We start from the raw sequence: 10,823 nt of genomic DNA, 5'->3' as shown, positions 1-10,823 counted from the left end.
TTCAAGAGGTACTTGTTATATACTTACACACATCCCTTGTGACAGACATTTTGTACAGGTTCAGACTCTGGACAACAGAGCGATCATTCAAGTTCTACATCTTAAAATCATGTTCTCATGCCTTTGAGTGATCTAAACCTTTCAACCTCGGGTACTATTGAGGCTATGGCTCACACAGCAGAGCAGATAAAGGTGCACTATCTTTCTCGCTTCAACTCTTACCAGATTGTTTTTCACTTGCTCTTGGCCCTTGCAGAATGATGCATCCTCTCCTATGCACCAGAACCACCCAACTATTTATCCCGGTTTAGGTCTGGTGGACCAAAAAACGGACCTTTTCCCATTTGACTGCATTTTTTTGGGTTGTTTTTTGATCGAAATTGCGGGGGGAGACACCCCCATAGACACCCCCAAACCTTAACATATTCCCATATCCTACCCCATCCCACATATATATTTATCTTGGCTGAAATTCAACAACAACAACAAAAAAAAAACAATCAGTCAAATAGAAAAGGTCAATTTGACCCACGATCAAGTATGCAAATACCCTTATCCCACAACTGTCCTTTTACATCTTCAGAACATTGACATTGTCAGAAGAAGAATGCATGGCACAAGAACCTTTCTGACTTTATTTGAATCGCCAACAGTGGTTTCTGTACAAAAGAAAATGGGAATGGTAGAAACATCTGAAAAAAATCAATAAGTGGACCGAAGAGCTTTGTTTCGAAGTCCTGTCTGCACAAAACGCTGGAACAGACATTGAGAGAGTACACCAGCCTTTAAGCTGATGAATTGTCCGGTGAGGGCAATACAGCACAGTCTTCCAAATGCAACATACACATGGTCTGAAAGAGAAATGGTTCTTGACCAAGCTTGCTTCATGTGCACAGGAGAGTAGGCTAAAGCAAGTCCAAGGAAGAAAGAAAGTCTAGGAATTTTATACTTGACTCAGGCAGTAGGGAGCAGTTGGAATCCCATGATTCATGGTCAGATATCAAGGAATGCCCAAGGGGATAGTGAATGACAGGTAGTCGCCAGTTGCCCCCCACTCAGCGCGGTGCATCTGGTAAACTGTGATCCAGGCAGTTAAAATCACAATCCAGAAGAAGAGTCCAATGGCCGAACGTTGCACATCTGCGAAAGCAAAAAGGGATAAAGTGGGTTATGTTAACAGTTACCATGTACGCTAGGCCCCCATACTCCACATTATATCTTTTCCCACACCCACCCCTTAAGTTACCAAGTGTTATTTAGAGGCTAGAAAGACTTTGAAAATATGTCTGCCAACAAAATGCTCTGGGAAATTAAAGAGTGTTGGGGAAACACTCTGGGTGTCATTTCATAGTGGACATTGCATGAAACAGAGGCCTAAAAACAAGGTGTAATCCCTTTAGGGCTCCATTTCAAGCACCCACCCATTTCAAAGTTTACACAAGGTGGAGAAGGGGCATGGAGAGGAGTGACATCCCTGTCAGGCTTTCTTTCTCCGTCTTGTGTGAACACTTAATTTTACGCTTGAATGAGATATTCATGCAAGTGTAAAACTAACGGAATGCACCTTAATTTAGCACCTGCTAAAGAGAAGGTATATGCCATAGGGAGCCATTAGCAAACGCCATCTACAAAGAGACAAGATGGAGCGAAAAGTGTAAAGGCGATTAAACCTGGTTTAAATCTTCAGTTTTCAAACTGCCTTGCAAATGTTTAAAATCAAATGCAGAGGACCGAACAGCTCAGAAGTGCTAATTTTGGTGGTCACCTGCATACAATTTGCACTCTTAAACTTACCCCCTCTTTGATCAAGGCAGTGGAAAATAAAAAAGGAAAGTAACCTTTCTGGCTTTAACAATGAGGAGAACACAGAAGGCGACCACTTCCCCAGGGAAGTGATTCAAGACTGGTGTGGGTGGGGGGTGTGCAAGTCAGACATAGGAGACGGACAAAAGAGTTCATTAAACAACTTAAAGAAAAATCTACTATTTCTATGATGAATTCCCTATGCTAGAAAACAACAAACGGGTGCTCGTCAGGATGTCTTACAAAAACAAAATCTGTCCTCTGTCAAAACTATGCCGAAGGAAAGGAAGGATTCTGGGAGCAAAGGTTCAGCTTCGCATTGGGTTACTCTCCCGAGGGTAAATTAATGGTGGCTGGTGTTCTCACCCACCCACAGTATTCTCACAGTCTTGTCCAGCTCCTGGCTTCGTGGACCAGTCACAAATACAAATCAACTTAAGAAATGTCTCTCAACTTTAGATAATACAATGTCCTTGTCAGGTAGTCTGAATAGTTTCCAACTTATCCCTTCTTCTGGAACATATTCTCCTGACCTGGGTTGGTCGGTATTCACAAGAAAACAAAATTCGCTCTTTGGCGTTCCTGTGTTGTTCACAGTTGTATGCTCAGGGAGGCTGCAGGCCTGCTCCACCCTCTCTCTCTTCTCTCCCCCCTTCGTGGGATGTCCGATCTCTCGCCCCAGATAGCTCTGTAGGATCCGTCTTTTCTTTCACCCCCCTTCTGGGGCATCAACTTTTCAACTCATTGAGGCTACAGGTCTGTTTAAGCCTGTTTGGTCTCCAGCTTTCATCTCCTCTTCATGGGATACAGACTCAGCACTGTGGAGGGCGCAGGCTCTTTCAGCCCTATTCAGTACATTTCCTTGATCCCTTGGTAGGATCTTCAGCTTCTCAGTCCCAGGCGGGCTACGGGCTCATTCAGTCCCGTTTGATGCGTTTCCTTCACCCCTTTTTAGGGTCTTCAGCCTCTCAGCCCTAGGTTGGCAGCGGGCTCCCTGAGCCCCATTTGGTGCATTTCTTACACCCCTTAGTGGGGTATTCAGAGTCTCAGCCCCCAGTAGGCTACAGGCTTGTTCAGCCCTGTTTGGTATCAACCTCGCCACCATCCAACCAGTCCTGTATGCAGCCAACATATCCACTTTAAAGGGGCCTGTTACAATATTAGCATGTTTAATTCCCATATAACCAACAATCATTGGGGCCTTGGAACGGAAGGGAGGAGGGATGGAACCCTGACTTGGGCATTCCTTGTCCCCATGGAGGTGGATGGGGTGGGGGGTTTGTGCCTCAAATGGGATCCCACTTGTCCTAAACCCTCAGGAGGGTATTGTGTAGCGGGCTAACCTCCCTCGTCCCAATAGGAGAAGGTGCACATTCTCTGCATTTGTCAGTGGGAATGGCCATAGGGACTAGCATGGCATCGGGTGGTTTATTGGTAGGTACAAAGCCAAACAATGACAGTATGTGCCCCTTCTCACTTGTCACCTGCATGTCTTAATTTTCCATGCCAATAGTTTTGGCTTATAGGTAGTGCTTACATCGCCACCTAACAGTCAAAACTATAAACGGAAAGGGGCAGGGGCACCAAATAATTGTCTCTATGGATGCACCAATAACACACACACAGCAGTGGGAGAAAAACAGCTTCTACAGTCCATGAAGGAGGCAAAAAAAGAACTATCCACTTGCAAGGATGCAGCATGTACCACTGTGCACACTGCCCCTTACCCCGAAGTGTGAGACTTGAACACCTGCATAGTATGGACTGCCTCCCGAATGTATCAGGCCCTATGGCAATGGACAGAATTAATGGTTGTACTACTGCAGCGCCGTCAACACCACTAGTCCTTAACTCATGGTAAGGAATGAACGAACAAACCTATTTCAGAGTCAGGAAACCTCTGTAGGAAAGGATTATATTATCAGGGAGAGATAGGGTTGGGCATGAATAACGGTTTCCTATTTGGTCTCCCACTGATGTGGCTGTTATCCCTCATGGCCCACAAAGGGACTGAATCACAAATCTCTGTCACCATGACATCCATTGTTGCATTACAAAATGCTTGAAAATCAAATGTGACAATGCAGGGATGATTACTTGTTGGATTCTTTGTTGTTTGTTAGAATTCCACCTCTCCCACACACAGAACCACCACCTTCTAGCTACATCATATCATTGGGCTTCATTCGGTTCAAATACTTACAGCCCTTTATTTGTTGCTGTTCAGTATATGCTGGTTTCATGAAAGCATCCTTGAAAAACCAGAAAACGTTCACCAGCCAGAGGAAGGGCAGGAGCGCAAAACCTCCTGAAATGGCAAAGAGGGGAAAGTTAGAAAACACACAACCGGACAGCGTGTTAACACACACCAACAAACCCCCACACTGGTGAAAAGGGCACTGTGCTTCTAAGAGTACTGTTTTCCAGACCCTGAATGTAGGGAAACTGTACTCCTGCATGATATTAGGGGTCTCTATGTTGCAAAAGCTACTGCTTTTTATACCTGGGACATGATGTAAATGCACAACAGCAGTAGGATACGGATTCTGTGCTGCAGGAGGGGTTACGCTTCACACTCTGAATAGGCTACGTTATTAGTCTTTGTGCACATCACCACTGTAGTGGTCTGAAAAAGCAGAGACTTGTCCATGTTAAGGTGACCCCTTCCAGTATGGCAGCCAGTCTGTGGTGGAGTGGGGGGTGAGAGGAGGGAAATGAGGGGAAGGGAAATGGGGCCGTGGAGAGTGGGAAAGAAGAGTGGATCAAGTTAGGGAGACGAAGTGTACAAACCTAACGCGCTACATGAAGGGAATTGAAAACGTAGGGGTGTACAACAGTGACTGTTGGGATGTACTATTATATTATATATTATGAAGATTTTATAGTGTGCCAAATCACTACCATAGATTTAGACCTTAGGCAGAGGAGAGAAGGAACAAATTACTTACCTGTAACTCATGTTCTCCAGCATGGGTCTGGCATGGATTCACATGCTCAAGAATATTCCCTGTCGTCAGGCTGGGAATCCTTGGTAAATAAGAAAAAAGCAGTTTTGCTTTAGCCTGAAAACTGCATTTCTCCTCTAAACCAATCACTGTCCTTTGGGTCATACTGCCCTCATCCAATGACAGTTGTCTCCCTAAACTCCACCCCTGGTGGCCATCTTCAGATTTGGTAAGCATTTCAAATGGTAGTATGAACCAACAAGAGCCACAGAGGCGAAGGCGTGAGGGTTCGCATGTGAATCCATGCCAGACTCATGCGTTACGGGTAAGTAACTTGTTCCTTCTCCAGCATGGGGTCTGGCATGGATTCACATGCTCATGAAAAAAGATTACACAGCAGTACATATACTCAACCACGGGAGGTGGCAAGGCTCAACAGAAGCAAAACACTCACCCCTGGAACAGACTCCCCTCAAGTGAACAGGTTGCGTTGCACCGCTTGCTCGACCCGGGACTCCTCCCTGGAATCCATTGTGACGCAGTAGACCCTTGTGAAGGTGAGCGTGGACCTCCACATAGCAGCCCTGCAGATGTCGAGCAGGGGCACACAAGAGAAACACAGTTGTTGCTGTGATGGCTCTGGTGGAATGGGCTCTCGGCCCGCCTGGAGGAAGTCTGTTAGCCAGACAAAGACAGTGCATGAGGCAGCCGGAGAGCCACCTGGAGACGGAAGCCTTCGACAAGGCTTTCCCATGATTCAGACGTCCACAATTGATGTCAAATGTAGTCTTCTGAAAATCCTTTGTGTGTGCCACCTAAAACTTCAAGGCACGAGCAATGTCTAGAGAATGAAACATTCTCTCCGCCAGAGTAAAAGGGTTTTGGTAGAAGACTGACAACACCAAAGGCTTGTTGTGGTGGAATTCTGACAGAACCTTCAGCATAAAGGTGGGGGTGGATCAGCAGCACCACCCTTGTAGCTTAGAAGGACAAGTACAGCTGCTTGCAAGAGAGGGCTTGGATCACCCTGACCCGCCTGGCCGAGGTACCATGAGGAAAGCCGTTTTCCACTAGAGAAACTTCAGTGAGGCCTGATCGGTTCAAATAGGGGCCCCTATGAGCTTTGCCAAGACCACAGTGAGCTCCCAAGTTGGAGCAGGGGCCTTCACTGGTGGAAAAGTACTGACAAGGCCTTTGAAGAATTCCTGGAAAAGCCTGTGCGACCACAGGCATGGCTTACCTAGTGACATGGCGTAATGTGATATGGCAGCCAGGTGCACCTTGATAGAGGCACGAGCCAGTCCAGCCTTGGCCATGGAAAGCAGGAAAGGAAGGAACTGCAAGGCTGACACACAGGGGCATAATCTTCTGAACTCTGCACCAGGTTGAGAAGCATTTCCATTTGTGTATGTAGCATGCCAATGTTGACAAAGCTCTGACTTTGGCTAGGATCTTCCTACATTCCAGTGGCAGAGGATAATGCCCAAACTCTAGGGCTGCAGGAGCCAGGCCGCAAGGCTCAGCAAAGCTGGGTCGTGGTGCAGAATCACCCAGTCTTCTCTGGTGAGATCGGGAAGTGGAGGCAGTCAGATGGACGGAGCCACTGACGGACAGAGCAGGTCCGGGTACCAGCTCTGTCACGGCCACACGGAGCGACAAGTATCCTGCAGTGACACTGTCTTTTGTCATCCCTCGTAGTAGGTGAGGGGTCGGGGGCTGGGGGGGGAAGCGTACAGCAAGCATCCCTCTCAGAAACGAGAAAGCAACCCCCAGGCTGTTTGGCAGTGGGAACCTGCTGGCGAACCTCCGGCACTTGGAGTTGGCCGCTGTCGCGAAGAAGTCGATCTGGGGATGGCCCACTTGTGGAAGAAACATGAAGAGACAATTGATCCTGGCAAAGTTCCCATTTGTGGCAAGAACGCAACTGTTGAGCGAGTTTGCGATGGTGTTCTTGGTGCCTTTCAAATGAAACGGGACGAGGAACATGTCCTGAAGAATGGCCCGCTCCACAGGGCCTGGGTTTTCCCAGGAGAGTGCCGGGTAGCGTGTCCCGCCCTGCTTCCGGATGTAGAACATGGTGGTGGTGTTGCCCATGAAGATTCTCACCACCTTCCCTTTTAGAAACGGCAGGAATGATTTGAGGGCCCAAAAAACTGCCCAAAGCTTCAGGATGTTGACGTGAAGGTCCATTTCCTCCGGAAGCCAGAGGCCTCTGGCGTACAATTGCTTGTGTGGGCCCACTACCCCTCAAGAGAAGCATCTTTGGTGACCGTCTCCTGATAATGTGGGACCTGAAACAGAGCTCCATGAATGAGATGTGGGCGTACTCCCCACCATCGTAGCGCTTGCCAAGAGCCTTAAATCCACAGCCAGTGTGCACCCAGAAATTCCTGGAGAGGCCTCATCAGCAGCCTGCAAATTGGGATGAGATGGATGCAGGAGGACATCATGCCTAACAGCAAATTGATGGCTCGCACTGTTGTGGTTTGCCCCGACGACAGGCTCACATTCCCCAGGATCGCCGTCACCCTCTCCCCTCTGAGGGGGTCATCAGACAAGCGACTGTGTTGAGACGGGCGCCCATAAATGGAGCGTTCTGTAATGGCTCCACGCAAGACTTTGCATAATTGTTGGAAAATCCGAGATCTATCAGCAGACAAATGTCTCTGCCGTCTGCTGGTTCACCAGTGTGTCAGAGCGGAGTGGATGAGCCAATCGTCCAGATAATGGTAGACGTGGATGCCCTTGAGATGAAGGTGCACCGCTACCGGAGCCAAGCACTTTGTGAACATCCTTGGGGCCGACTTCAGGCCGAAGGGCAGAGCCCTGAACTGATAGTGCTGCCCCTGGACCAAGAACCGCAGTAACCTCTGATGTTTCCGGTGGATAGGTACGTGAAAGTAGGAGTCTTCCAGGTCCGGCTTCACCAGGAAGACCCCCTCTTCCAGTTGCCGACCATCCCGAACTTCTGGGACTTCAAGTATTTGTTGAGGCGTCTCAAGGATCGGCCTTCACCCTCCGGATTTCTCCCACACCAAAACAGTATCTGGAGTACGCACCAGAACCCCGGAGGCGCTGGGTGACGAGCTCTATCGTACCCTTTCTTAACATGGCTTGAACCTCCAGCAGCAGCTGCACCATGTGTAGTTCATGACGAGCCACAAGAGTAATTCGATGACATCTGCGTTGAAACTCCAAGGTGTGCCCCTGACCGAGAGCATCCAGCACCCATTTGTCTGTGGTGATGGTTGTTCACTCGCTGACAAAATGTGCTAGTTGCCTTCCCACTGGGGTGCACAAGTGGGTGGTGGGGGAGGAGGGAGAGGATCAGGTCCACAGCCAGTTCAGGCCGGCTTGGACGTCTGCGTCCTGGCCTGCAGGGGACGATGCTGTTCTCTGCTCACTGTAGCAATGTTCCCAGCGAGCATGCCGTCTCTGTGTCCGCCTTGATCGTCTGCAGAGGCTCGTCTATGGTCTTTTGCCGAAAAGGTTGTCCCCATCAAAGGGCATGTCACTACCTTGGACTGGACAATTGCCCTAAAGTTGGTGGCCTTCAGTCATCCCTGTCATTGAAGGGACACCCCATTGCTCATCTGGCGGAACCCAGTGTCTGCGATGTCCAAGACAACCGTGATGGCGTGGTCTGACGCCACCTCACCCTCATGAACAGGGCCAGGGCCTCAACCTTCTTGTCCTCCAGCAGCAAACTCGGTCCCAGTTTATACCAGAGCCCCCTGTTGTAGCGGGATAAGATGGCCACTGCATGAGAAGGCTGCAGTATAAATGATGAGTTTGTCCATCGCATCCAGTTTCTTCCCCTCCTGGTCACGGGGCAATATGGCCGAAGCTGAGCGCTTGCTGGTGGTTGGAGAGACCTTGGAGTCAGGAGAAGGCTGCGACCTCAAGCACCTGGGGGCCAAGTTCCAGCCTACCCCGCTTGGGAGGTGTGGGACTCTCGGTCTTCATTAAGGCCAAGCCATCATCCAGCAGAGAGATGGACTTGACTGTCTTCCTGCAGGACTTGCAGCACTGGACGAGGAACCCCCCCGTCTTCGTCTCCTCCGGCACCAATTTGAAGAGGGTTAGAGGCCCTTGAAAGCATGGCATGAAAGGAGCCGGCCTCATCTGCCGGTGAAGGTCTGTGGGCTCGTCGGCACCCAATGGCTCTCCATCCGCTGGTCATCTGAATGAGTCGCTGTCGTGTTCATATCTGTACCTGTGTGTGTGGGGGATCCCGCCTATAGGCATTAAGTCCCAATGTGGAGGCTGTGGGGGTGTCGGAGGACGCATCGGGCCAGACAGGTCCACAGTCTTCAGTCTTTGCTTGGACAGGCTCCTCGGAAGCCTCGTGGGACTGTGAGCTGGAGTCGGCACATGCGTAGCAGACATCCTCTGTTGTATCTCTGATACCAGCATGTGCAGAGTCGTGAGGATGTCCAATGACATGTCCCTTGGCGTTGGCTGAGGGAACAGTCGGAACAGCCCTGGTTCGAAGCACCTCCTCAGGCTGGATGACGTTCTGTGTCCACTCCATGGGGATTCCCCCACAGATACAGCCACCCTTGTGGTCCAAGTAGTAGTCCTGGGGTAAGTTATCTTCCTCAGAGCTTGTATAGATGTGCACGAGTTCCCTTGATGCCTCCTCTGGCCTTGTACCCCCTTGTCTGGAAGGGGTTTCCACAGGTGTTACCTGCTCTCAGTGCTTCTCTGACTCTCTTCTGAGTGGGGGGACGATATGCACTGTCCCAGTCACTGGGGCACTAGCACACGTCATCGCAAGTACTGCCGCAGCAGCCACACGTCACGGTGGCAAGGTCACACGAAGGGTCGCTGTTGTCCTGATCCTAGAGACCACCGTTGTTGCCAGGACCCCTCTCGACGAAGTCGTGATGGTCGCTGTTGGAGTCGCCAAAGAGGTGGATGCAGCAGTTACCGTTGACAGGATCACTGTCGACATGGTCGTTGTCACCGACAAAGTTGTTGTTCTAGTCACCAATGGTGCGTCACTGGAGGAGCCACCCGAGGACTTCTCCTTTGCAGGTTTGTCCGAAGAAGGGAAACAAAGCTTCAAAGGAGTTAATGACTTCCTCTTTGATAGAGCACCCCATACTGACAGGCTCACCGTAGATGCAGTCGGCGATAGTGTCCTTCCCGAGCTGGGACCCATGGCAAACCCAGTGGGATCTATAGCATGTAGCTTGGCCTTCTTTTGGATCCCCAGTGACGGGGCATCCTCAAAAGGACCTAGACCTCTTCTCCAAAGGAGTACGCTCAGGGGGCCGCCCAGACCTGGACGAGGCATGAGCATGCCCGGAAGCATTGTCAGAGACCTTCCCCAACTTGAGCCACGGTCCTAGCCTGCTGTACTTCTTTGAAAAACCACTGAAAATCTCACATCCTTCCTCATCGTGGTCCGGATGCAGGCAATACCAACATTTGTAATGCCAATCATCGACATACACATTTCTCAGTCCACATTTTGTGCATATTTTGAAGAGGGCTCCTCTTCTCCTGGGACATGGTGGAAGGCGCGAAGTAGCCCAAGCCTGGGTCTCTTGAAACTTCAACGAGAAGATCCGCAATGAAAGTTCTTCACTGACAACAGATCCCCGCTGCTGGTAGTTGACCTCTGGTCGAACGATGGAACAGAAATGTGTCAAAAAACACTTTGTTTTGTCGAAAATACTCAACATACCAAAAAGGCTGGAAGATGGGACTCTCGACACTGAAAAGTGAGGTAAAAATATGAAGATGGCCATCAGGGGTGGAGCTTAGGGAGACAACTGTCATTGGATGGGGGCAGTATGACCCAAAGGACAGTGATTGGTTTGGAGCAGAAGACAAGTTACTTACCAACTGGTAACGTTCTTTCGACTGGATGTTCCTCTCACGTATTCCTCATCTATGATAATCATATCACAGCAGCTTTGCTGCTTCGGAAAACATTTTCCGGCAGAGTGCGCTGTGCATGAGGTTGTGGCGTCGATGTCCCTCGAGGGCCGCTGTGGTGTGTTGACGTAACTCCCAGTACAAATAGCTTGTGCCGTGCCCGTTGGCTTCAGTTCAGTTTTTTCG

At 49.7% G+C, this 10,823-nt stretch overlaps 1 protein-coding gene across 2 annotated transcripts in view; it reads right to left on the bottom strand.

The window, feature by feature from the left end:
* Window positions 1-621: 621 nt before the first annotated feature.
* PSENEN (presenilin enhancer, gamma-secretase subunit) overlaps window positions 622-10,823 on the bottom strand; it is a 205,973-nt gene continuing 195,771 nt past the window's right edge. For both annotated transcript variants that reach the window (XM_069604868.1, XM_069604869.1), the window contains 2 exons: window positions 4,007-4,111; window positions 622-1,140 (listed from right to left, as the gene is read on the bottom strand). In XM_069604868.1, coding sequence (XP_069460969.1) covers window positions 1,001-1,140; window positions 4,007-4,111 — 245 coding nt within the window. In that variant the 3' untranslated portion in view covers window positions 622-1,000. The remainder of the gene's footprint in view (window positions 1,141-4,006; window positions 4,112-10,823) is intronic.

This window comes from Ambystoma mexicanum, chromosome 1p (genome assembly GCF_040938575.1).
Source record: "Ambystoma mexicanum isolate Mex_15411 chromosome 1p, UKY_AmexF1_1, whole genome shotgun sequence".
Taxonomy (NCBI): domain Eukaryota; kingdom Metazoa; phylum Chordata; class Amphibia; order Caudata; family Ambystomatidae; genus Ambystoma; species Ambystoma mexicanum.
The sequence above is the reverse complement of the archived record's forward strand: the minus strand, read 5'-3'. Positions and strand labels throughout refer to the sequence as shown.